The sequence below is a fragment of the Chiloscyllium plagiosum genome, unplaced genomic scaffold, assembly GCF_037043375.1.
Source record: "Chiloscyllium plagiosum isolate Xiang-an unplaced genomic scaffold, Cpla_swu_hap1 HiC_scaffold_45, whole genome shotgun sequence".
In the NCBI taxonomy this organism is placed as follows: domain Eukaryota; kingdom Metazoa; phylum Chordata; class Chondrichthyes; order Orectolobiformes; family Hemiscylliidae; genus Chiloscyllium; species Chiloscyllium plagiosum.
The window spans coordinates 35,734,469-35,761,982 of record NW_028270183.1 but is presented as its reverse complement, the minus strand read 5'-3'; the positions used below and the strand labels follow the sequence as shown (position 1 = coordinate 35,761,982).

General features: G+C 43.1%; 1 protein-coding gene across 1 annotated transcript in view; it reads right to left on the bottom strand.

Moving 5' to 3' along the window:
* LOC148136470 (uncharacterized) overlaps nt 1-27,514 on the bottom strand; it is a 132,628-nt gene that overhangs the window by 90,640 nt on the left and 14,474 nt on the right. The window contains exons 3-5 of the mRNA XM_087983274.1: nt 24,662-24,724; nt 23,754-23,828; nt 18,788-18,862 (exon numbers count right to left, since the gene is read on the bottom strand). Coding sequence (XP_087839400.1) covers nt 18,788-18,862; nt 23,754-23,828; nt 24,662-24,724 — 213 coding nt within the window. The remainder of the gene's footprint in view (nt 1-18,787; nt 18,863-23,753; nt 23,829-24,661; nt 24,725-27,514) is intronic.

Sequence of the window (27,514 nt, the reverse complement as noted above, 5' to 3'; positions counted from 1 at the left end):
ACCTACCCTCCAAACAGTAACCCACTCAGACCCTATTACTCTACATTTATCCCTTACTAAAGCATATAACTTACACATCCCTGAACACTATGGACAATTTAGTATGGTCAATTCATTTAACCTGCGCATCTCTGGATCATGGGAGGAAACTGGAGCACTCAGAGGAAGCCCACACAGACATTGGGAGAATGTGCAAACTCCACAGAGACAGTCACCCGAGGCTGGAATCGAACCTGGGCACTTGGCGCTGTGAGGCAGCATGCCACTATTGTACAAGTAGTTGTTTTAAACTTGAAAGCCTTTTGTGTGAGGAAATATGTGTTAGCTATCATCAAATTGGCCCTAAACCCATAAAAACCTCTTGGTGTCTCTGCATTTATGACTCAGCTTGAAAAATAACAAGGACAACTAACAGATATCTTTGTGGCATCCTTAAACACGGGTGAGGTGCTGGAGGACTGAAAGGTTGCTTATATTGTCCCCCTGTACAAGAAGGGTAGTAGGGATATTCTGGGTGACTACAGACCAGTGAGCCTGACGTCAGTGGTAGGAAAGTTGCTGGAGAGGGTACTGAGGGATAGGAGAAAGTGAGGTCTGCAGATGCTGGAGATCAGAGCTGAAAATGTGTTGCTGGTAAAGCACAGCAGGTCAGGCAGCATCCAAGGAACAGGAGAATCGACGTTTCGGGCATAAGCCCTTCATCAGGAATGAGGAAAGTGTGTTCAGCAGGCTAAGATAAAAGGTAGGGAGGAGGGACTTGGGGGAGGGGCGTTGGAAATGTGATAGGTTAGAGTGGGGTGGGGGCGGAGAGGTCAGGAAGAAGATTGTAGGTTAGGAGGGCGGTGCTGAGTTCGAGGGATTTGACTGAGACAAGGTGGGGGGAGGAGAAATGAGGAAACTGGTGAAATCCGAGTTCATCCCTTGTGGTTGGAGGGTTCCCAGGCGGAAGATGAGGCGCTCTTCCTCCAACCGTCGTGTTGTTGTGGTCTGGCGGTGGAGGAGTCCAAAGACCTGCATGCCCTTGGTGGAGTGGGAGGGGGAGTTGAAGTGTTGGGCCACAGGGTGGTTGGGTTGGTTGGTCCGGGTGTCCCAGAGGTGTTCTCTGAAGCGCTCTGCAAGTAGGCGGCCTGTCTCCCCAATATAGAGGAGGCCACATCAGGTGCAGCGGATGCAATAGATAATGTGTGTGGAGGTGCAGGTGAATTTCTGGCGGATATGGAAGTTTCCTTTGGGGCCTTGGAGGGAAGTGAGGGGGGAGGTGTGGGCGCAAGTCTTACACCTCCTGCGGTTGCAGGGGAAGGTGCCGGGAGTGGAGGTTGGGTTGGTGGGGGGTGTGGATCTGACGAGGGAGTCACGGAGCGAATGGTCTTTACGGAATGCTGATAGGGGAGGGGAGGGAAATATATCCCTGGTGGTGGGGTCCGTTTGGAGGTGGCGGAAATGACGGCGGATGATACGCTATACGTGGAGATTGGTGGGATAGGATCTATTTACATAGGTTAGTGAAGTCACATTGTGTGCAGGGTGTTCTAAACTAGGTGGATAAAGAACAGGTTGAGCAACAGGAGACAGAGTGTAGTAGTTGAAGAGAGTTTCTCAAAATGGAGTCAGTGTTGGGGCCATTGTTGTTTGTAATATACATAAATGATCTGGAAGAGGGCACTGTTGCTATGATCAGCAAGTTTGCAGATGACACAAAAATTGCTGGAGTAGCAGAAAGCTTAGGGGACTGTCAAAGAATACAGGAAGATATAGATAGACTGGAGAGTCGGGCGGAAAAGTGGCAGATGGAGTTCAATCCAGACAAATGTGAGGTGATGCATCTAGAGCGAATTATACAATGAATGGAAGAGCCTTGGGAAAAGTTGATGGGCAGAGAGATCTGCGAATGCAGGTCCCTTGTACTCTAAAGGTTGCTGCATAGGTGGATAGAGAGGTCAAGAAGGCATATAGTTTTAAATTAGATTAGATTAGATTAGATTACATTACAGTGTGGAAACAGGCCCTTCGGCCCAACAAGTCCACACCGACACGCCGAAGTGCAACCCACCCATACCCCTACATTTACCCTTTACCTAACACTATGGGCAATTTAGTATGGCCAATTCACCTGACCTGCACATCTTTGGACTGTGGGAGGAAACCGGAGCACCCGGAGAAAACCCACGCAGACACGGGGAGAACGTGCAAACTCCACACAGTGAGGCGGGAATTGAACCCGGGTCTCTGGCACTGTAAGGCAGCAGTGCTAACCACTGCGCCACCGTGCCGCCCCAGTGCCGCCACCGTGCATACTCCAGTATGCTTGCCTTCATTGGACGGGGTATTGAGTATAAGAGCTGGCAAGTTATGTTAAAATTGTACAAGATATTGGTTCAGCCGCATTTAGAATACTGTGTACAGTTCTGGTTGCCACATTACCAAAAGGATGCGGATGCTTTGGAGAGAGTGCAGAGAAGGTATACAAGAATGTTGCCTGATTATGAAGGTGCTAGCTATGAAGAGAGCTTGAGTAGGTTAGGTTTATTTTCATTAGAAAAAAAGGAGATTGTGGGGGGACCTGATTGAGGTTTACAAAATCATGAAGGGTATAAAGTTAAAAATCACACAACACCAGGTTATAGCCCAACAGGTTTAATTGGAAGCACACTAGCTTTTGGAGTGACACTCCTTCATCAGGTGATAGTGAAGCGCTCGATCGTAACACAGAATTTATAGCAAAAATTTAAGTGTGATGTAACTGAAATTATACATTGAAAAATTGATTGTCTGTTAAGCCTTTCATCTGTTAGAATACAGTGATAGTTTCACTTCTTTCATGTGTAAATCACAAAACCTTTTTTTAAAGTTGCATTCTCGCGTTAGCTGTTAACAATGGTGATAGCTAGACAATATGTTGAAGGTGTTGGCCGCCTGTGTTCTCTGTCTATGCCATGATGTTTAGATTGATTCTAATCTAAAAAGTGAGATAACAGAGTTTTACATAAATTCATGCAGTTTTTGAGCTCAGAGTTCTGGGGCAACTGGGGTGTTGTGTGATTTTTAACTTTGTACACCCCAGTCCAACACCGGTATCTCAAATCATGAAGGGTATAGACAGGGTGGATAGAGACAAGCTTTTTCCCAGGGTGAAGGATTCAATAACGAGAGGTCGCGCTTTCAAGGTGGGTGGTGGAAAGTTTAAGGAGGATACACGCGGCAAGTACTTCACACAGAGGGTGGTGGGTGTCTAGAACACGTTGCCAACAGAGGTGGTAGAGGCAGGCACGGAAGATTCATTTAAGATGTATCTGGACAGATGCATGCGTAGGTGGGGAGCAGGGGGATACAGATGCTTCAGAATTGGGTGGCAGGTTTAGACAGTAGATTTGGATCGGCTCAGGCTTGGAGGGCTGGAAGGCCTGTTCCTGGGCTGTAAACTTTCTTTATTCTTTAACATAACCTGGTTAAAGGAGCAGCATCATCACAGTTCCACCACCCTGAGACGACACATTCCATATTTCTACATCCTCTGGATGAGAAAAACGTTTCCTCAGATCTCCTCTAAATCCTTTACTTGTCATGTTAAACTTATGCAGTCTGGGCTTAGATGCGTCTGCCATGGGAAAAGATTCTCACAATCTATTCTGTCTATGTATCTCATAATTTTGTATACTTCAGTCAGATTCTGTTCCCTGCCCTCAGCTTCTGCTGCTTTAGGGAAAACATGCCCAGTCTATCCAGTCTCTCCTCATCACGGAGACTTTCCATCCTAGACAATAATCTGGTGAATATCCTCTGTACCCTCTCCTGAGTAATCATGTCCTTCCACTAATGTGGCAACCAGAATTCTATACATTATTCCATCTGTATCCTGAGTAATGCTTTATATCATTGCAACTTCCCTGCTCCAAAATCTTCCCCCTAGTGAATGAAGGTAAGCATCCATATACCTTCTCCATCAACCTACCTATTTACCTGTGTCGATGCCTTCAGGTATCTATTGACTTGTACATCTTTATTCCTCTATACTCCCTTGGAGACTTTCTATTTATTGTGTTAATCCTTCCCTTATTTGACCTCCCAAAATGCAATACCTCACTCTTATCAGGATTAAAGTCCATCTGCAACTGTTCTGCCCAATTTACCAGATGATCTCTATCAGACTAAAGTCTGAGACAATCTCCCTCACTATCAACACCACTACCAGTTTTCATGTCATCTTCAAACCTACCAATTGTACCTTCTACATTATATCTTTATTGTTATATTTTTTGGCACCTTTTCAAAAACCTCAGTTAAATTAGTCTGATAGGATCTCCCTCCAACACATCAATGCTAACTCTCCCTGACCAATCTCTGCTGATCAAAGTGTCGATTAATCATGTCCCTTAGAATTTTTCTGAAAATTTGCCAAGTAATGATGTCAAACTATCTGGTCTGTAATTACCTGCCTAAAACTTCTACATTCAATATTAATGTACATAACAAACAGGAAGGGCCCCAGTTCTGAAGAAGAGTCACTGGAGCTGGAATGTTAACGCTGCTTTCTCTCCAGAATTGGGCTGAGAGGTGGCAAATAGAGTTCAATGCAGATAAATGAGAAGTGATTCACTTTGGGAAGAATAACAAGAAAGCAGAACATTGGGTCAATGGAAAGATTCTTGGTAGTGTGGATGTGGTCAGAGGGATCTTGGTGTCCATGTACATAGATCCCTGAAAGTTGTCACCCAGGTTGATTGAGCTGTTAAGAAGGCATATACAGTATGTTAGCTTTTATTGGTAGAGGGATTGAGTTCCGGAGCTGTGATGTCATGCTGCTATCGTACAAAACGCTAATGCGGCCTCACTTGGAATATTGTGTACGTTCTGATTGCCTCATTACAGGAAGGATGTGGAAGCACTGGAAAAGGTGCAGAGGAGATTTACCAGGATGTTGCCTGGTCTGGACGGAAGGTTTTATGAGGAAAGGCTGAGGGACTTGGGTCTGTTCTCATTGTAGAGAAGGCTAAGAGGGGATTTAATAGAAACATACAAGATGATCACAGAAAGATAGGGTGGACAGTGAGAGTCTTTTTCCAAGGATGATGACATCGGCTTGTACAAGGGTGGGGGGGGGGGGGCATAGCTGCAAATTGAGAGGTGATAGATTTCAGACAGATGTCAGAGGCAGGTTGTTTACTCAGAGAGTGGTAAGGATGTGGAATGCCCTGCCTGCCAATCTTGTTAACTCAGCCACATTAGGGGCATTTAAACAGTTCTTGGATAAGCACATGGAGGATGATGGGCTAGTGTAGGGGGATGGGCTTAGATTAGTTCACAGATCGGCACAACATTGAGGGCCGAAGGGCCTGTTCTGTGCTGTATTGTTCTGTATTCTTGAAAGATCAGCAGAGAACACCTGAAAGTAGAGTCACAGGTAGTTCTGATAGTGAAGGCAGCATTTGGTGTCCTTTCCTTTACTGGTCAGAGTATTAAGTACAGGAGTTGAGGGATCAGGTTCTGGCTGTAGAGGACATTGGTTAGGCCACTGTTGGAATATTGTGTGCAATTCTGGTCTCCTTCCTATCAGAAAGATGTTGTGAAACTTGAAAGGGTTCAGAAAAGATTTACAAGGATGTTGCCAGGGTTGGAGGATTTGAACTATAGGAAGAGGTTGAATAGGCTGGGGCTATTTGCCTTGGAGTGTTGGAGGCCAAGGGTTGGCTTTATAGAGGTTAATAAAATCATAAGGGGCATGGATAGGATAAATAGACAAAGTCTTTTGCCTGGGGTGGGGAAATCCAGAATTAGAGGGCATAGGTTTACGATGAAAGGGGAAAGATATAAAAGAGACCTAAGCGGTAACTTTTTCCCTTAGAAGGTGATATGTGTATGTAATGAGCTGCCACAGGAAGTGGTGGAGGCTGGTACAATTGGTCATTTAATAGATATCTGGATGGGTATATGAATAGGAAGGGTTTGGAGGGATATGGGCCGGATGCTAGCAGGTGGGACTAGATTGGGTTGGGATATCTGGTCGGCATGGACAACCAGGGTCTGTTTCCATGCTGTGCACCTCTATGACTCTATAGCTCATAGAAAGGTCTGGAAGATGTAACAATGCTATAATTTTGACAGACTAAATTCTTTTGCATTGTTATATAAGTGGGACTTGTATTTATTGAGAGAGCATACCATTAGAATTTTGTTTTATTCAGGAATAATTAGTAGTTAGAGGAGAATTGTTCGATTTGTTAGTGGTTCTGCTAATTTGTTCACTGCTGGAGTTGGAAAAATAAATTATTACTTGTTAATTATAGAGTGAGTGGAAGGATTTCATTTCATTTAACTACTCCTTTATAACAGATTAGGAGGTGACACTTCTTTTAACAGATTATGAGGCGAGGTGAGCCTCTTTGAGTGTTTTGCTTCTGGTTGTTGGGGTGGGGGTGGGGGGGGGAGGGAATCAAGCTCCGCTTCATAACAATATCCAAAGCCTCCTCCTTATTAATCTAAACATGCTCTAGAATCTCATCATCCCACCTGAAATCTCCAGTTACAATGCCTTTCATCTTTGTGAATACAGATGAGAAATATTTACTTAAGACCTCACCCATGTCCACTGGCTCCACACATTCCTTTGGTCTCTAATAGGCCCCACTCTTCTGCACATAATCCTCTTGCTCTTAATATACTTATAAAATGCCTTGGGGTTTTCCTTAATCCTATCTGCCAAAGATATTTTCTGGCCCCTCTTCTCTTGCAGTCTATATACTCCTAAAGGAGCTCCCCTGTTTTTAATGCTCTGTGTCTAACATACACTTCCTTCTTTTTCTTTTATCAAACTCTCGATCTCCCTTGACATCCAGGGTTCCCTAGACTTACTGCTCTTGCCCTTCACTCTTCGAGGAACATGCTGACCCTGAACTTTCACCAATCAATTTTAAAAGCCTCCTATTTTCCATACACGCAAGTGGCTGCTCCAAGTCACTGTCTGCCAGGTCCAGTCCAATGATATTCCACTAATTTAGACACAACTTTTGCATGATCATTATCTCTTTCCATAATGACTTTGAAATTTTACAAAGTTATGGTCACTATCCCCAAAATGCTCATGCAATGGCACTTCAACCACTTGATTGGTTTCATTTGTTAGGATCAGGTTCAGCACTGCTTCATCTCTAGTAGGTCAGTCAATGTACTGACACAGAAAATGCACTTCTCCTAAATGCACTTCAAAAATTTCACCCATCTAATCCTTTCACACTAAACCAATCCCAGTTAATGTTAGCAATGTTGAATATAACCCTATTCCTTTCTGATTTGACCACATATCTGTTCTCTGGCTGTTGTGAGCCCTGTTAGTGCAGACCCTTTATCTATTTCCATGTTTTACCCACGTAGTCTCATTTGAAGAGCCGACTAAGACATCGCCCCTCATTACTGCAGTAATGTTCTCCTTTATCAATAATGCAATATCCTCACCTCTCTTACATTCCTCCCTATTGCTCCTGGACGTTCTGCACCTTGGACCTTTGAGCTGACACTCCACCATTCCATGAACCATACTTACTTACTTAGTGTGGAAACAGGCCCTTCGGCCCAACAAGTCCACACCGACCCGCCGAAGCGCAACTCACCCAGACCCATTCCCCTACATTTACCCCTTCACCTAACACTACGGGCAATTTAGCATGGCCAATTCACCTAACCTGCACATTTTTGGATTGTGGGAGGAAACCGGAGCACCTGGAGGAAACCCACGCAGACACGGGGAGAATGTGCAAACTCCACACAGTCGCCTGAGGTGGGAATTGAACCCGGGTCTCTGGCACTGTGAGGCAGCAGTGCTAACCACTCAGTGTCTCAGTGAGTGCAACTATATCATATTCCTAATATTGGTCAAGCTCTCAGTTCATCTGTCTTACTAGTCAGGTTCCTTGCATTAAAATTGACATAATTTAGCTTTCTACGCCCCCATGTGCCTAACCATGTCCATGTCTTGTCAGCCTGCTGGGCTGTCCTACTATGCATTCTATGTCTGACTGAACCTTGCGCCTGACTTTACATCCACTCTGTGCCCCATCCTTCTACCAAATTAGTTTAAAATCTTCCCAACACCATGAGCAAACATCCCAGTAAGGATACTGGACTCCTTCCAGTTCAGGTGTACCTGTCCAATTTGTTCAGGTCCCATCTTCCCCAGAAACGGTCCCAATTACAGTACAGGAACAGGCCCTCCAGACCTGCACCGATCCAGATCTTCTATCTTGCTGCTTATTTTCTAAGGATCTGTATCCCTTTGCTCCCTGCCTATTCATGTTCTGTCTAGATAGATCTTAAATAACGCTATCATTCCCAGCCCTACTACCTCCACTGACAACGCATTCCTGGCACCCACCACCCTCTGTATTAAGAACTTTCCACGTATATCTCCACTAAACTTTTCCCCTCTCACTTTGAACTTGTGACCCCTAGTAATTGAGTTCCCCCACTCTGGGAAAAGGTTTCTTGCTATCCACACTGTCTAACCTCTGATGATTTTGTAGGTCTCAAACAAGTCCCCCTTCAACCTCCTTCTTTCCAATGAAAATAATCCTAATCTACTTAACCTCTCTTCTTAGCTAGCATGCTCCATACCAGACAACATCCTGGTGAACCTCCTCTGTACCCTCTCCAAAGCTTCCACGTCCTTTTGGTAATGTGGTGACCAGGACTCTGTGCAGTGTTCCAAGTGTGGCTGAACCAAAGTCCTATACAACTGTAACATGACCTGCCAACTCTTCTACTCAATACCCTGTCCGATGAAGGAAAGCAGGCCGCATGCCTTCTTGACCACTCTACTGACCTGCATTGCCACCTTCAGGGAATAATGAATCTGAACACCCAGATCTCTCTGAACATAGTTCAGAGAGTTCACTCTTGAATTGGATCTTCCAAAATGCAACACCTCACATTTGTCCAGATTGAGCTCCATTTGCGATTTCTCTGCCCAATTCTCCAATCTATGTATATTCCCTCCCATACCATCCTTTTAGCCACATATTTGTCTGATCTATCTTCCAATTCCTATTTTCAGTAATTCATGGCATTTAAAGCAAACCAGAGATTACAACCTTCATAGTTCTCCTCTTTAATTTTATACTTAAGTCCCTAAATACCTGTTACAAAACCTCAACTCCTTCTTTTTACCATGTCATTGGTACCAATGTATACCACAAGTGCTGTCTCTGTTGACCACTTCTCTGGTCTGTTGTCCTATGAAAATGAATTAACTAATCTAGATCGTCACCATACCATTTCAATACCTCTGCTCACATGCTTTAACAGTCGATGGGGCCCATGTTCAAACAGAGTGCATGGACTTCATCAGTTCCTCATTTCCCTCCCCCCATCTTACCCCAGTTCCAACCTGTTCCCTAGATGCTGCCTGACCTGCTGCGCTTTTCCAGCAACACATTTCCATCTCTGATCTCCAGCATCTGCAGACCTCACTTTCTCCCCAGTTCCAACCTGCCAGCTAAGCACCATCCTCATGAATCTGTCCTACTGCCAATCTCCCTTCCCACCTATCTGCTCCACCCTCCTCTCTAACCTATCACCTTCATCCCCGCCTCCACCCACCTATTGTACTCTTAGCTACCTTCTCCCCAGCCCCATCTCATTTATCTCTCCACTCCAGAGGATCCCTGCCTCATTCCTGATAAAGGGTTTTTTTGCCCGAAACATTGAATTTCCTGCTCCTCGGAAGCTACCTGACCTGCTGTGCTTTTCCAGCACCACTCTAATCTTGAAACTCTGATCTCCCACATCTGCAGTCCTCACTTTTGCCAAAGACAGTGCATGTAGATTGCTAGGATACAGCACTGCAACACCAATCCTGTGAACAGGAATGCACAAGAGGGTAAAATTGGTGAATTACAGAGATCTTGGATAGTCACGTATCTACACACAAACTGGAAAAATAAGATTGTAGTAGCATCAATGGGGAACTCATAGAATGCATTCAAGATAGTTTGTTTGAGCAGCATATTTTGAAACCAATCAGACAATAGAAGTCCTGAAAAACAGAATGTGCAAAGGAATATGAAAGAATGCTGGCAGATAAAATGAAGAAAAATCCTAAGTTAGTTTACAGTTACATTAAAATAAAAGGATAATGATGGAAAGAATTGCACCCATTAAGGGCCACAGTGGTAACTGGTGTGTGGGGCCACAGGATGTAGATTTGTTTTCAAATGAATACTTTGGGTCAGTGTTCGCTAGTGAAAGAGATGATGTGGATGTAGAAATCATGGAGGTCTGTGATACAACAAAAGAAATTATATTAAATAGAGAAGAGATTCTGAGTGGTTTGGCAGGCTTAAAAGATGATAAATCTCCAAGGATGGATGAAATCTGCCCCAGGCTGCTGACTGAGGCAAGGGAGGAAATAGCAGGGGTGCTTGTAAAACATTTTCAATTCCTTGCTGATCACAGAAGAAGAGGTAGAGAACTGGAGGACAGCCAACATTGTACTGTATTTCAAGAATGGAATGAGGATTAAACCAGGGAACTACAGTCTGACCACTCGAACCTCAGCGGTGGGGAAACTATTACCAGCTCTTCAGAATTAATTTGCATTTTGACAGGCAGGGATTAATCAAGAACTGACGGCATGGTTTTGCTAAGGGAAAGTCATGTCTGCCCAACTTGGCTGAATCTTTCCAAACAAGTGATCAGGTGTGTAGACAAGGCCAAGGCTTTTGATGTAGTCAATTTAGATTTCAGGAAGGCTTCTGATAGGTCCAGAGTGGGATTCTGATAGTATAAGTAAAAGCCATGAGATCCAAGGCAATTTGGCAAATTGGATCCATATTGGTTGACTGGTAGGCAGCAGAGGGCAATGGTTCGGGGGTGTTTTCCAAATGGAAGCCTGTGTTCAGTGGAATCTCACAGGGGTCAGTTTTGGGGCCTTTGCTCTTTATATAAATGATTTAAACTCGAACAGAGGAGGGTTGATCACTAAGTTCACAGACGATACAAAAATTGGTGGTGTGGTAAATAGTGAGAAGCTGGTCAGGTGGTCTCATTATTAGCAAATGGCATTCAATCTGGATAAGTTTAAGGTGGTGCACTTGAAAAGAACAAAGCAAAGGAATACATATGAACATTAGGACTCTGGGAAGCACCAAGGATCCAAGGGACCTGCATGTACACCAGTCCCTTAAGGTAGCAGGCCAGGTGGCTAAAGTGGTCAAGAAGGCATAAGGGACAGAGTTTAAGCCGGTGGAGCTTGTGCTGAAATTATAAAATATTGGTGAGGCCACAGATACAGACTGTAAGCAGTCCTGAAATCCACATTATAAGAGAGATGTGATAACACTAGAGAGGATGAAGGGGAGATTTACCAGGATTTTGCCTGGGCTAGAAAGTTTCAGTTATGACGTGAGATTGGAAAGGCTGGGGTTGTTTTCCTTACAGAAGAGGAGATTGAGAGGGGACTTGATTGAGATGTATAAGATTATGATGATCTTAAATAGGATAGACATAAGAACATAAGAAATAGAAGCACAAGAAGGCCATCTGGCCCATTGAGCCTGCTCTGCCATTCAGGATGACTGGAGCTGAGCGGTAGTGAAGGGACAACAGTCTGGGAAGGTAAGAGGTTATAAAAATTTAACTCGTGGATTTGGGGCCTGCTCTTTGGGACTGGAGCTGAGTGGGAGCGAATTAACAGCAGTCTCGGAAGTTAAGTGTTTCTCATTCTGAGGGGGAAACTGAAAAGTGACCTTACAGGAGGGCACCTGAGATTTGATTGGCTAATAAGGGGTCTGTTAAATTTGAATCTGTGTTAAATTGAATCTGTGTTAAATTGAAGCATGACATGACATACAAAAAGTTAAATTCAATAAAAAACCAAATTCAAAACTAATTAAATAAGGATGGAGGGTCAGGTGATGTGTTGCTTCTGCATGATGTGGGAGCTGGTGGACCCCATTGTGGTTCCCAGTGACCACCTCTGTAGTAAATGTTCATTGCTGGAAGAACTCTGGCTTAGAGTTGATGAGCTAGAGTCTAAGCTTCAAACATTGCGACATGAGGTGGGGGGAAAGAGTTACCTGGATGCTGTGTTTCAGGAGACAGTCACACACACGCCTTAAACTAACTCGAATTCAGCCAGTGCTCAGGGACAGGAGGGTGTGGTTGTGAGTGAGGCAGGTAGAGGAATCCAGGAGGTAGAGTTGCAGGAGCCTTATCCCCTGTTCATGTCCAATAGGTCCAAGACTTTTGCTTTGTGTGTTCGAGAACAGGGACTACAGGGAGGATGAGCCAACAGACCACAGCACCATGACGCAGAGAGCCATTCAAGTGGGGGGAGAGAAGTGAAATTTTGGTGTAATTGGGGATAGTATAGTTAGAGGCATAGACACTGTTCTCTGTGATCAGGGATGAGAGTCCTGAAGGTTGTGTAGCCTGCCTGCTGCTTGGATTCAGGATATCTCAGCTGGGCTGCAGAGGAACTTGGAGTGGGAGGATAAGGATCCAGTGGCCGTGATCCACATGGGTACCAATGACATAGATAAACCTAGGGCAGAAGTTCTGCTAAGGGAGTATGAATAGCAAGGAGCTAAATTAAAAAGCAGAACCAAAAAGGTAATAATGTCCAGATTACTACCTGAGCAACGAGGTAATTGGAACAGGGTCAATAAAATCAAGCAGGTAAATGCATGGCTCAAAGATGGTGTGGGAAAAATGGATTTGAATTCATGGGACATTGGCATCAGGGTTCCTGATGAAAGGCTTTTGCCTGAAACATCAACTCTCCTGCTCTTTGGATGCTATCTGACCTACTGTGTTTTTCCAGCAACATACTCTAGACTCTGATCTCCAGCATCTGCAGTTCTCACTTGCGCCTGGGGAAGAAAGGGCCTGTTCTGATGGCATGGTCTTCATCTGGACCGTGCTGGGGCCAGAGTCTTAGTGAACCGCATAATGAGGGCTGTTGACAGTGCTTTAGACTAAACGAGGTGGGAGTGTCCAGATATAGGAGAAATTAAAAACCCGAATAAAAGGTGAAAGTAAGATTGCAGAACTCAGGAGAGGTTATTAAAATCTCCAGCACAGACGTAAATAGAACAGAATATCTCAAAAGGGTTAGCTATCAAACTTCAAACACGCTGGACAAATGAATGATAATAAGAGGGACGGTTGATACAGGATTGAAAGTGTTATATCTGAATGCACGCAGTATAAGCAATAAGGTAAATGTGATTGTGGCGCAGATCAAAACTTGCAGCTATGATGTGGTGGGAATCAGGGAGACGTGGCTGCAAGGGGATCAGGATTGTGAGCAGAATATTTAAGGATATCCATCTTATTGACAAGATGGGCAGAGGGGATGGGGTTGCCTTATTAGCAAGAAATGAAATTAAATCAATAGGAGGAGACAAAGCAGGGTCAGACGGTAGAGAATCTGTGAGTGGAATTGAGGAACAGCAAAGTTAAAAAAGACCACAGTTGGAGTTACATACAGGCCTCTAAACAGTAGTCAAGAGTTGGGGTGTAAGGTATACAGGACATAAAAAAGGTGTGTAGGAAAGGCAAGTTACAGTGATCATGGGGGATTTCATTGTGCAGTTGGACTGGGAAACTCAGGTTGGTGATGGATTGTAAGAAAGGAATTTGTGGCATGTCTATGAGCCCACTAGGGAACAGACAATACTGGATTTAATGTTACGCAATGAGGCAGACTTGATAATGGAGCTTAAGGTGAAGAAACCCTTAGGAGGCAGTGATCATATTATGATTGAATTTACTCTCCAATTTGAGAGGGAGAAGACAGAATCAGAGGTAATGGTATTATGGCTGAATAAAGGCAAATACAGAGGCATGAGGGAGGAGCTGGTTAGAATTGACTGGGACAGGAGCCGAACCAGAAAGACAATAGAACAGCAAAGGCAGGAATTTCTGGGAGTAACTCAGGAGACACAGCAGAGATTCATCCCGAGGGAAAAGAAGCATGGTGCAGGTTGGGATGAGGCAACCATGGCTGACTAGAGAAGTCAGGGATAGCATAAAAGCAAAAGATAAAACATATAATGAGGTGAAGGGCAGCAGGAAACCAGAGGATTCAGAAGCTTATGAAGATGGCAACAAAAAAAGAAATGAGGAGGGAGAAGGCTATGTATGAGGGTAAGCTAGCCAGTAATATAAAGGAAGACTTAAGAGGTTCCTTAGATATATAAAGGGCAAAAGAGAGGCAAAAGTGGAAATTGGTTGCTGAAAAGTTAATAGTGGGGACAAGGAAGTGGTTAAGGAACTAAACAATTACTTTGCGTTAGTCCTCATCGAAGACACAAGTAATATCCCAAAAATTCAAGAGAGCGAGGGGGTAGAGCTGAGTATGGTGGTCATTACCAAGGAGAAGGTGCTAGAAAAACTGAATGGCCTGAAGGTCAATAAATCACCTGGACCAGACGGACTATACTGCAGAGTTGTAAAGGAGATAGCTAAAGAAATAGCAGAGGTGTCAGTGGTGATCTTTCAGGAATCGCTAGAATCAGGGACGATCCCAGAGGGCTGGAAAATCACTAACGTGATACCCCTATTTAAAAAGAGAATAAGGCAAAAGATAGAAAATTTCAGACTGATTAGCCTGAACTCAGTCGTGGGTAAGATCCTGGAATCCATTGTGTAGGTTGAGGCTTTTGAATACTTGCAAGTATATGGTAAAATCGGGCAAAGCCAGCATGGTTTCATCAAGGGGAGGTCATGTCTAACAAATCTGCTAGAACTCTGAGGAAGTAATGAACAGGTTAGACCAAGGAGAGCCAATGGATGTTACCTCCCTGGACTTCAAGAAGACTTTGACAAGGTGCTGCACAGGAGGCTCCTGAGTAAGATAAAGGACAATGGTGTTGGAGACAAGATGCTAGCATGGATAGAAGCCTGGCTGTCTGACAGAAAGCAGAGAGTGGGGATAAAAGGGTCCTTCTCAGGGTGGCAGTAGGTGACAAGTGGTGTTCTGCAATGCTCAATGTTGGGACCACAACTTTTCACTTTATACATTAATGATCCAGATAATAGAATCTCTACAGTGTGGAAACAGGCCATTTGGACCAACAAATCCACACCATTCCTCTGAAGCGTAACCCACCCAGACCCATTCCCCAACCCTATTACTCTATATTTACACCTAACTAATGCACCTAACCTACACATACCTATACTCTTCCAACAAAGAGCAATAAAAACGTGAGAAACAACACCGTATCTTAGTAAGACATGTTACAAGGTCTTATTGAGTCTAAAAGCTTTAGACTTGAAACAGTGGCCCTTTCAATGCTCAGGCAAAAGGACTGCTCAGAGACAGTGATTGCATTGACACTCTGGTTGTGGAGGAAGATGTCAGTGGTTGGGGTTCCTTACTCTTATATGGTCAGCACCCCGTAACCATGGACACACCATGGTGTTCCACCACACCCCCAGTTAGCAGGAACCTTTGTTAGTGTTGTACATCTCCCAGATAATGTGTTACTGTGCTGATCCCAACCATATATTCTCAAGTACATCTTTAACTTCATTCTTTTCTTTTACGCCAACATCTATGGTTTTGCATCATTATCTTCAGAAAGGAAGTCTTGGGATACAGTTGTAGCCTCCCTACCTCTAGGTTAGACTGTCTGGATTCAAATCCTACCTCAGGGCTTGTGGGCTATGAAAGGAGTTGGTTGAGAAAGCTGCTAATTACCCTGGAAATCCTGACACCCTCTCCCCAGTATTCCCTAAAGGGAAGGAAAGGTGTGTGAGAGGCTATACTTTAAAAAAAATCATATCTTTGTTTACACTTCCAGCTATTATTTGTTCCCTTTTCCCACTGGTACTCCTTCCCGAAAAACGCCCCCCTGTAATTTCTCCAAGTCCTAATGAAAAGCTGCTGCCTGATTTGCTTTGACATTTTATATGTGTTCCCCATCCCTTTGCTGGCTGTTTTGTGAAAGACCTGCAGTTATATAGCACCTTTCATAACCACCAAGCACTTTACAGCCAATGAAGGCACTTTTTATTTTAAAGTAACGTTACTGTAATGATCTGGAAACCACAACACCAAATTTGCACTCAGGAAGACCACAAACTGCAATGCAATAATGTGCTCATAAACTACCTTGGTGATGGTGCTAGTAGGTAATTTTTTCACAGGACACAGAGGTGCTCTTTGTCAATGCAGACTGTGGGGTCTTTTATATCCAGCTCAATGAACCTTGGTTTATATTGCACCTGAAAATAGTACATTTGACCATGCAGTACTTCCTCAGCACTGCACTGGAGTAGCCAAGATTTCATATTTGTGACAAAGGCTCTGCAGGGGCACATAAATCAATAGGCTTCAGGTTCAGAGCTAGAAGCACTACTCACTGAACTACAAATTGTAGGGCTCTCCTCAGAGCAGGTTGGCCTCTCCCCGACCCCCACCCCACCCTTCTCCACTGGGTACAACCCCAGCTATCTGAATGTGGCTTTGGTGCTGAACACTTACACAGTTCTGTTATTACACAGCTCTGGAGCAGGTCGAACTTTAATCCAAGAGCCTCTCGATCCTGGGGTAGGAATGCTATTACTGCACAAGAGGACCCCTCCCCTGCTTGTCTTCAAATAACACAGACATGTATTTCACCTGAACATATGTAATGTTACATTTTAAGACAGGCACGCTGCCAAGTAGCATTCACTGAGAGCATAATTTAACCTATCTGTACATTCTTGCACTTAAGCAAGTCTACATTCTTGCACTTAAGCTCTGCAATGGGGCTGGAATGCACAATGGGCTAAGAATCCTGCCCAAAATCTACATCCCTCCCATCAATGTTTTTGAAACATTTATCTAAGAGGTACCATGACTTGTGTATCACAGGCCAAGAGCAACATGATACACAACTCACTCTATTTTCATACAATGGGACTTTGGTTACTAGTGCAAACATCAACACAGTTACTCCATCAACATAGTCCAAACATTAAGATTTTGGAGCACTGTTGTTTAATAATCGTCATTTAGTAGTACAGAATCGGAATATTACAGTTAAAAAATACTTTTTCAAAGCTTCTCATCCCATACTCATCAGGACAATTTGCAAGAATACCAATGAAAAAGGAGTAACAATTTTATGTTGCATGAGAAGTGCATGCTGGCTGGATGGAAAGTGGACTCTTGGCAAGGATTTTCCATGGGTAATATAGCCTCTTGGCATTTCTTCATGGATGAAGACTTTAGGAAAGTTGTGCTCATTGATGGCAGACCTGGTGGCGATTAATTTGACTCATCCAGGAGCAAATTCTTCAACGTTAGTATCCTTGGTAGAGGCTTCGCAGTAAGGTTTTCAGCAACTTGGAGATAATGTGGGTTGCAGATCCTGGAGAGTCAGAGTGGATAAAGAGTGGAGCTGGAAAATACACAGCAGGTCAAGCAGCATCAGAGGACAACCTTCCTGATGAAAGGTTCTGACCTGAAACATTTACTCCCCTTCTCTGATGCTGCTTGACCTGCTGTGCTTTTTTCCAGCTCCACACCTCACCCACTCTTTATACAAGAGCAATAAATTCTCCCACATTGGTTGCAAGTTAATAAGTAGCTGCTGCTGGGGATGCAGTTATATGATGACTAATAGTTTACTGCAAGGCTTTGGTTATGTTTAAACCAGAGAAAGTGACTCTGAATAGTCAACACATTCTCCTGATGAATCATAGGATCCCCAGTGTGGAAGCAGACCATTCGGCCCATCGACTCTACACAGACTCTCTGAAGAACATCCCACCCAGACCCAGCCCATGGCTAACCCACCTAACCTGCACATCTGTGGGCATTCAGAGCAATTTAGCATGGCAATCCACCTAACGTACATATCTTTGGACTGAGAAGTAACCAAGCACTTGGAGAAAACCCATGCAGACACGGGAGAATGTGCAAACCCCAGATACAATTGTCCAAGGGTGGAAATGAATCCAGATCCATGGTGCTGTGAGGCAGCAGTGTTGACCACTGAGCGACTGTGCCAACATTTTGATCAGAATTGCCTGTACTGTACAGTTTGGTTGTGTACATGGCGAATAAGTATTACTGTAATGAGTATTGCTGAAAAAGACATTGTGCTACAACTTTTCATCTTACACTCAACAGGACAATTCATAAGAAGTACCAATTCCAAGAGGAAAACTGACATTTATACTGCAGAAAAGGAGAGTGCTGATTGGTTGGTATGTGGATTCTAATTGGTAGAGGAATTGCCACAGAGATTGCACCCAATATTACTGAACAATAGTTAACAGCCAGGCCAAAGGTCAAAGTTAGAAAGTTGGGGGAGAGTGGGTGGCTTGTCTTTCAGCAGACGCATACACATAGGTGAAGTAGTTTCTTCCCATTCAGTAAACCTTCTCAGTTTCTACATTTTCACATAAGCTGTGTTAACTCCAATGCGTTGTTCAACTGTTGTGAGCAATATACATAATTCCAGCTTTACCTCTTTGGCGATTTCCAATCGCCAAGAAACAACAGAGGAATCCATCTACTACATTCTTTTGCTCCTAATTAGTGCAGGGCTTTGAAAAGCTGTCTTGCAGTACAGCTCAGTCTAGCAGCTGCGGCACTGCTGATGTTGCTGCTTCGCAATAACATTACTTACACTCTGGGTACCTCATTGTCGGGAAAAGCTTGGAATCTCTTTTTGACACTCGGTGAGAAAGAACATCAGACTATCTCAGGTTGACAATCTGGGGAGCTCACTCGACTGGGACAGTGGTACAGATAATTTGTTGGAGATGCAAATACTTGTTTTATTGTCACACTTACTGTCATCCTTCATTCGTGACAGTTCGGTCTTGATGTCAGTCTGGGAGTTGTTTATTTCACTGAACATCTGGGTAACTGAAATGGAAATAAAGATTTTGTTCTGATCCCCAGAGAAACCATCTTCCCTACTAATCTCTGTGTTCAATACAGATTTGGAGGCATAACTATTCAAATTTACCACATCTAAATCAAAATTGTTTGATGTATTTGACATTTCACCTTTTGTACTGAAGTGAAGACACATATTAGGTATGTATACACAGACAGGAGTAAATATCAGTGGGTTCTGTGTGAAAAAAATGGAGAAGTTGTACATAGGGGAAGTGTATGCAGGACAATTGTATATTGCAAGAGTGCATTTCAACAGATATATATTTTGAAAGAAACATTTGTGAATTAGGTCTAAATTAGATTTATCCTAGGCTGTTGTGATACGCAAGGAAGAAGTATTAGGGGTCCTGGCAATAAATTTTAAATCTTCTCTGGTCATTGGGGGTGAGGTGCTTGAGAACTGGAGAACTGTTATAGCTGAACTATAACTAAAAAGGTGGAAGGAATAGACAAAGGTATTATAGGACCATCAGTCTAACCTCAGTAGTGGGAGAGTTATAAAAAATAATTCCAAAAGACAAAATATATGTTCAGAACGAGAGATACTGATTGAACAGAGAAAGTATGGATTTGTTAAGGGAAGGTTTGATGGACAAATTTGACTGAATTCTTTGAGGACGTAATCAGAGATGTTGCTGTATGTAATGCATTTGAAGTAATCTACATGGAAATTAGCAAGGCTTCTGATAAGATCTCTCACGGAAACTGGTCAAGAAAGTAAGAGTGAATGGGATACAAGGCAAAGTGGCACATGGGATTCAAAATTTGCAGAGGCAGGAAATAGAGTATGATGGTAAGGGATGTTTCTATAAATGGAAGTCTGTTTTAAGTAGGATTGCACAGAGCTTAGTGCTGGGACCCTTGCTGAACTTGATTGAGTGGGGGAATTGGGTAATCAAGAGGTTCAGGAATGATGTGAAAATTGATTGAGCAGTAAATAGTAAGGGAGGATAGTTGTAAACTGCTGGAGAATATACACATGCCACTGCTGGTCAGAAGAGCAGAATGGTGACAAATGGAATTCAACCCAGAAAACTCTGAGGTAATGCACTTGGGAAAAGCTAACAAGGTAAGGGATCACACAATGAATGGTAGGACTCTGGAATGTACTGAAGATCAGAGGGACCTTGATGTGCATATCCACAGATGCCCAAATGAAACAGGAGGTAAGTAGATAAGGTGGTAAGAAGAAATATGGGATTTATTAGCTGAGGCACAGAATACAAGAACAGGGAGATTATCCTGGAACTGCATAAAACGTTGAGTCAAAAATAGTGCTGTGTGCTGATTGCCACATTATAAGGAAGACTAGACAGGATGCAGAGGTGATTTGCCAGAATATCGCCTGGACTAGAGAATCTGAACTGTCAAGAAAAGTTTGTTAAGCCTAGGGGTGTACAACATTAAGTGAAGAAAGCAAGTGGTGTGTTGGTCTTAATAGCGAGAGGATTCAAGCATGGAACAGGGATTTCTTGCTACAATTGTACAGGGCCATACTGAGACCACTGCAGTATTGTGTGCAGTTCTGATTTCCTAATCTGAAGGATGTTCTGACTCTGGAGAGAGTTCACCAGACTGATTCTGATGTATGAAGAAAAACTGGATAGGTGAGATCTATATTCCCTAACATTTAGAAGAATGAGGGGTGAACTCATAGAAATCTATAAAATTCTATCGAGACTAAACAGTATGCTCCTGATGACCAGGGAGTTCAGACACAGGGGTCACAGGTTAATGATGCACCATGGGCCGTTTAGGACCAAACCGTTGAGTGTTATTGTTAGATATTGTTTTTAAGGCTAAAGGGATCAAACAGTATGAGGAGAAAACAGGAACTGAGTACTAAATTGGATGACCATGATTATACTGAATAATGGAAGAAGCCTGAAGGGCTGAATGTCCTATTCCTGCTTCTATTTTCTATGTAATTGGCTGTTTTCCTTGCAGGAGTAGTGGTTGAGAGGGATCCTGCTAGAGGTGCATCAGATTATGAAGGTAACAGACAGGGTGGATAGAAAGGTTCTTTTTCCATTAGTTGAGGCAACATTAACCAGGCAGCATAGATTTAAGTTAAAAGGCAGAAGATTAAGTAAAGGGTTGGGGAGAAATATTTTCACTCAGAAGGTGTTGGGAGTCTGGAAATCACGACTTGAAAGAGTGGATGAGTCAGAAATCCTAGCAACATTGGAGCATTACTTAGATATTCACTTGTGTTGCCATAGCCTCCAAGGCTATGGGCCAGAAGCTGGAAAATAGGATGTGTAGTCAGATGATTGTTGTTAGGCACGGACACAATGGGCCAAATGGCTTACTTCTATGCTATTAGATTAGATTAGATACCCTACAGTGTGGAAACAGGCCCTTCAGCCCAACCAGTCCACACCAACCCTCCGAAGAATAACCTACCCAGATCCACTGCCCTTTGACTAATGCACCTATTGCTATGGGCAATTTAGCATGGCCAATTCACCTGACCTGCACACCTTTGGACTGTGGGAGGAAACCGGAGCACCCGGAGGAAACCCATGCAGACACGGGGAGAATGTGCAAACTCCACACAGACAGTCACCCAAGGCTGGAATCGAACCTGGGACCCTGGTGCTGTGAGGGCAGCAGTGCTAACCAATGAGCTGTCGTGCTGGCCAAAAATTAAGATCTAAGCATATCAGTGTCTGGAGGAATAGCAGGAGAAAACAATATGGGAGGAGAAAGATTGGAATGTATAAATCTTCTGCACAAATAGATGGGATTCAATGCACTTTGCTGGTGTTGGGGGTGTATTTTAAGGGTATTACAAATCTCAGGGTGGGGTGAGTGTATGGGGGGAGCCTGAAGATTCATTGAAAAGAATGAATAAGGTTATGTTCTTCAAATGTATACAGGAAAGCATTTTATATTAATTTGTAAATGGTTCTACAAGGAATGTACACTACTGAAGCTAATTCTGGGTAATGAAACTAGACAGGTAATCGAGATGACAGTGGGGAAGCATTTTAGTGATTGCAACTATGGCACTGTACATGTTAAGTTTGTTTTGGGAAAGAAGAAAGATGGCCGGAAAGAAAGGTTTTTTGGATTAGGGTAAGGCAGATTTTATTAAAATAAGGCAAGCTAGCCAAGGTAGACACTGAAAACAGATACTTGATGATAAATCTACAGAAAATCAGTGGGAGGTGTTCAAAAATACACTGGGGGAATTATATGCCTAACATGTTCTCTTTAAGGTGAAATGGGTGAGCAACAAATCCAGAGAACCATGGAAGTCTAAGAATATTCAGGGCTGGATAAAAAGGAAAAGAGAAAAGTATAACAAGTGCAAAAGGAGCAAAACAATAGAGGCCCTAGAGGAGTAGTGGAAGAGGAGGGGGTAGCTCAAAAAAAGCAAGTAGGGGAGGCCAGAGGAGATATGAGGAAAAGCTGGCTGGAAAGATTAAGGAGAATCCCAAGATACTCTTCAAGCATAATCAAGAGAAGAGCCGGGGAAAGAATAGGGCTTCTGAGGGACAAAGGGGTCAATCTATGTTTTAAGCAAGATGACATTGGTAAGTGAGTATTTCACATCTGTCTTTACTTGGGAGGAAGATGCAAATACAAAACTTGAGAAGATGGATTGAGAGATGTGTGAGCAGATTGATACAAGAAGCAGTTAGGGAGGTTATGTTTGAGATATACAGAACTTTGGTTCGGCAACAGCTGGAGTACTGTGTGCAGTTCTGGTCACCACACTACAAGGAGGATATGATTGCACTGTAGGGAGTGTAGAGATACACCAGGACATTGCCTAGAAGGGAGTATTTCAGCTAATGAAAAGAGGCTGGATAAGCTTGGGTTGTTTCTTTGAAGCAGAAAAGGTTGAGGGAGGTCCTGATGGAGATGTAGAAGATTCTGAGAGGCATGGACAAGGTGATAGAAAGCAGCTATTCTCCTTCATCGAAGGCTCAATAACTAGGCATAATGTTGAAGTAAAAGGCTTAGAGAGGTTTTTAAACAAAATTTCACTCAGAGAGTGGTGGTGGTCTAGAGTGCACTGCATGGGAGGGTAATTGAGGTGGGAAACCTCACAGCCTTTGAAAAGCTATTTGAAGGAGCATTTGAAGTTTCATAATATTCAAGCCTAGTGCGGGAAAGTGGTACTAACGTAGTGTATTTTTGGTTGTACAGACTCAATGGACTGAAGGGGCTATATTGTAGTAGATGATTCCAAGGTCAAGAAGAGGAAAGAAAACAATTTGGAATGGAGGAAGAAATGGCGACTGTAACCTCTGATTTAGAGTTCGGCACACTGGTTTCTGTGGGTGGTGAAATCTGGCAAATATGTAACAGAAGATGTTGGAAAGCATAACATTTTTGAATTATACTAAATGATTTATGCACATTTTTCTTACAGAGCAGAAAAGATTGGGAGATGAGAACCATTAGAATGATTGGTTCAATAGACCAGAATAACGAAAAATTAGAAATATCAGAAACAGATAAATGGGCATGACTTAAAGTAACTGGAGAGAACAATTTATAAACAGATTGGCAGGAAGGAACCTTCAGTTAAGTTTTGGATAAGACGATGGGATACTACAAAGTTTAAAATTCTATGCCCAAACAGATAAGTCAAAACCAGGCGGACACTCAGATGGCAGACATAAATGTTCGGGCAAAAGATGATTCAGGCAAGTAAGGGAGGTATAGTGAGTAGGTAACAAGTTGAAGAGAATATAAAAACATGTCATCAGATCAGATGGAAGGAAATTGTGAGGGTTTTTAAAAGCAGTTATAAAAGGAAAATAAGAGGATAATTTTTCCGTTTTAATTACAGAAGAAATAGTTTTTTTGAACTTACTTTGCCAAGTCCAGAACTTACTTTTGTTTTTCATCTGGGAGCGATCCATTTTGAAGTCAGACTTTGAGTTTTTCATTTCAGTGAACATCTGAGCCACTAGGATGTGAAGAACAGTATTAATATATTTTCTATGCATCATACCTCCTTCAGACTCCCTCAAACTCTCCACCTCTCTGGTCCTGACTTTGAGCACTCTATCAATCCGTTTACCACCAGATCATGCTTTCAGTAGTCGAGGCTTCACACTCTGATACACTGCCTCAACCCTCAGCATCTCCTTCTGTGAGATATTTCTTAAGAGCCATTTTAAAGCAAGTCTCCAGTGCCCATTGTGGCCATCTTCTTCTTTGTATCAGCCTCTGATTTTATCTGTTCATCTGAAGAAAGTTAGGATGCATTTCCATATTAGGCAGCTGCACAGTTTCTTGAGAATAGAAAGAGCACCTATGTAACTCTCTATCCTGAGAACATAACATCCACTCCTGTATTTCTTTAATCCATTTCTTCTTGTTTTGGGGCTCCATGCAGTCACCTCAGGGGAGAATTGGTAACAAGATATTTTACATCCCTGTATTGTGATGAAATTGTGAGGTTTAGATATATGTATTTTAGTATTCAACAATTACTGCAAAACCGTGAGCTTATGTTTTGTGAAAGATCACCTTGGGAGATATATGTAGCCAGGTTCCTCTTAGGAATCTTACATGGCTGATAGGAACATTAACTTGATATTCCCAATAACAACTCGGCACACTGAATCACAAAGCTATGATCCTATGCCTTCTGGTCGAAAGGTATATAACTAGGGGTCATAGATTTAGGGTAAGAAATCAGTGGCAATGAGAAAATTCAAGAGTAACACTTCTCACCCAGACAATAAAGGGAACCTGGAATATGGTGTGTTCTTCCTATTGGGATTCAACACTTACTGCTATTCTGCATCAGGCTAAGTTCCAATTGCGATTTCCTCATTTCGTTGAACATCTGTGTGACTGAAATGGGAAAAATACTTCAGAAAGCATCCCAGCAAAGCCTTTGAGGTAACCACTACCCCCTTTCATTTAAATTCCACCCACATGGAACAAACTACTCAGTTGCTTCAGCAGATGATGGCACTCACTTACCCGCTCCAGTGTCCCTGTCTTCTTGCTCTACTCAATGTGAACTTGATATTTTCAGAAAGCTAGCTGGGCAGCTGTTGAGTGAGATTCTCTTAAACATGTGGAGTGGAACCCAAGGACATAGTAGAGAAGGGGAGCAGGTGGAGGGAAATGGAGAGAGAATGGAGAAAGGGATGGAGAAGGAAGACAAAGAGGAATATTATGTGGGAATCAAGGAAGTATCTATCATTTTGTGCATTCTATGCTGTCAGTAAAGTTAAATGGTCTTCTCTGAGGTTCTCATGAATCTGCTGCAATGAACCTCCCTGATCTTGTTGCTGTTTAATACATTTAATAATTTTTAAAAATTAGATTGCACACTGTGTTCTAAGGGCTCAGCTGTAGCTTTCAGAACTCTTGGATAAGAGACATGCTGATGTTTTATAAATTAATTTGATACACATGAGCATAGGTGGCTCAGCCAGTTTTATTGCCCATCTCTAATTGCCTTGGAGAAGATGATGGTGAGCTGCCTTCTTGAATCACTGCAGTCTATTTGCTATAGATAGACCCACAGTGCCATTAAAGAGACAATTTCAGCATCTTGACCTAGCAGCAGTGAAGGAAATGGCGATATATTTTCAAGTTCTCCTTCCTATCAGAAAGATGTTGTGAAACTTGAAAGGGTTCAGAAAAGGTTTACAAGGATGTTGCCAGGGATGGAGGATCTGAGCTACAGGGAGAGGCTGAACAGGCTGGGGCCGTTTCCCCTGGAGCGTCGGAGGCTGAGGAGTGACCTTATAGAGGTTTACAAAATTATGAGGGGCATGGATAGGATAAATAGACAAAGTCTTTTCCCTGGGGTCGGGGAGTCCAGAACTAGAGGGTATAGGTTTAGGGTGAGAGGGGAAAGATATAAAAGAGACCTAAGGGGCAACTTTTTCACGTAGAGGGTGGTATGTGTATGGCATGAGCTGCCAGAGGATGTGGTGGAGGCTGGTACAATTGCAACATTTAAGAAGCATTTGGATGGGTATATGAATAGGAAGGGTTTGGAGGGATATGGGCCAGGTGCTGGCAGGTGGGACTAGATTGGGTTAGGATATCTGGTCGGCATGGACAGGTTGGACTGAAGAGTCTGTTTCCATGCTGTACATCTCTATGACTCTAAGTCAGGAGGGTGTGTGACCTGCAGGAGGTGATGTTCCTCTTATCTGCTGCTCTCATCTTTTTAGAGGGTAGGGGATATGGATGGGTTGATCAGACTACTTCGTCCTGTGACTTATAATTTGAAAAGGTACTGTTGGATGAGCCTTGGCAAGTTGCTGCAGTGCATCTTGTAGATGGTACACATGCTGTCACTGAGCATTGGTGATGGAGGGAGAAAATATTGAGGGTGGTGGTTGTGATGCCAGGTTGCTTTGTCCTAAATGGTGTCAAGGTGGAGAGCGACATATGCAGACAAGTGAGGGTTATTTCATAACACTCTTGCCTTGTGTCTTAGACATAAGTGGACATTTGTTGGACAGACTTTGGCGAGTCAGAAAGTGAGCTACTTGCTGCAGGATCCCTAGCCAATGTCCTACTCCTATGGTCTAGAATCATAGATTCTTTAGTGTGGAAACAGGCCATTTGACCCAACAAGGCCACACCGACCCTCCAAAGAGTATCCCACCCAGGCCTATTACTCTACATTTCCCCACTACTAATGCACCTGACCTACACGTCCCTGAACACTATGGGCAATTTAACGTGTCCAATTCACCTAATCTACACATCTTTGAATTGTGGGAGGAAGCCAGAGCACCCAGAGGAAACCCACGCAGACACAAGAAAAATGTGCAAACTTCACACAAACAGTACAGTTCTTGCTGCATTTGGATATGAACTGCTTCAGTATCTAAGGAGTTGTGAATGATGCTGAACATTGTGCAATCATCTGCAAAAACACCATTTTTGACCTTAGAGTGGAGGGAAAGTCATTGATGAAGCAGACAAAGATGGTTGGGCTGAGGATACTACCCTGAGGAACTCCTGTAAGATGTCCAGGAACTGAGATGATTGACTCTAACAACCATAACCATGTTTGTATGTGCCAGGTATGACTCCAACCAGCAGAATTTCACCCTGATTTCCCCTAAATCCAGTTTTGCTTGGACTTCTTGATGTCCCAATGCTGCTTTTGTTATCAAGTCACTCTCATCTTTTTTTTCTCCATCTTTGCGTCAAGATTATAATGAAGTCAGGAGCTGAGAAGCCATGGTAAAGGTCAAACTGTGTCTCAGTGAATAGGTTATTGTTGAGTAACTGCTGTTTTATAGCATTTGAAAATCACATGATGAAAATTGTAAGTTAACTAATGAAACAAGGATGGGTTGGGTTTGGATCTGTCTTGCTTTTCTGCACAGGACATAAGTGGGTAATTTTCCACATTGTTGGGTAAATGCCAGTATTCTAGCTACACTGGAACAGGCTAACTAGGGGTGCAGCAAGCTCTGGAGCACGAATATTCAGTACTATTGTTGAAATACTGTTAGACCCTATACTCTTTGTAGTATCCAGTGCCTTCAGCCATTTTGTGATATGATATGGAGTGAATTGACTTGGCTGAAAGCTGGCATTTGTGACATTAGGAACATCTAGAGGATGGTTCATCCACTTTGCACTTCTGGCTGAAGATTA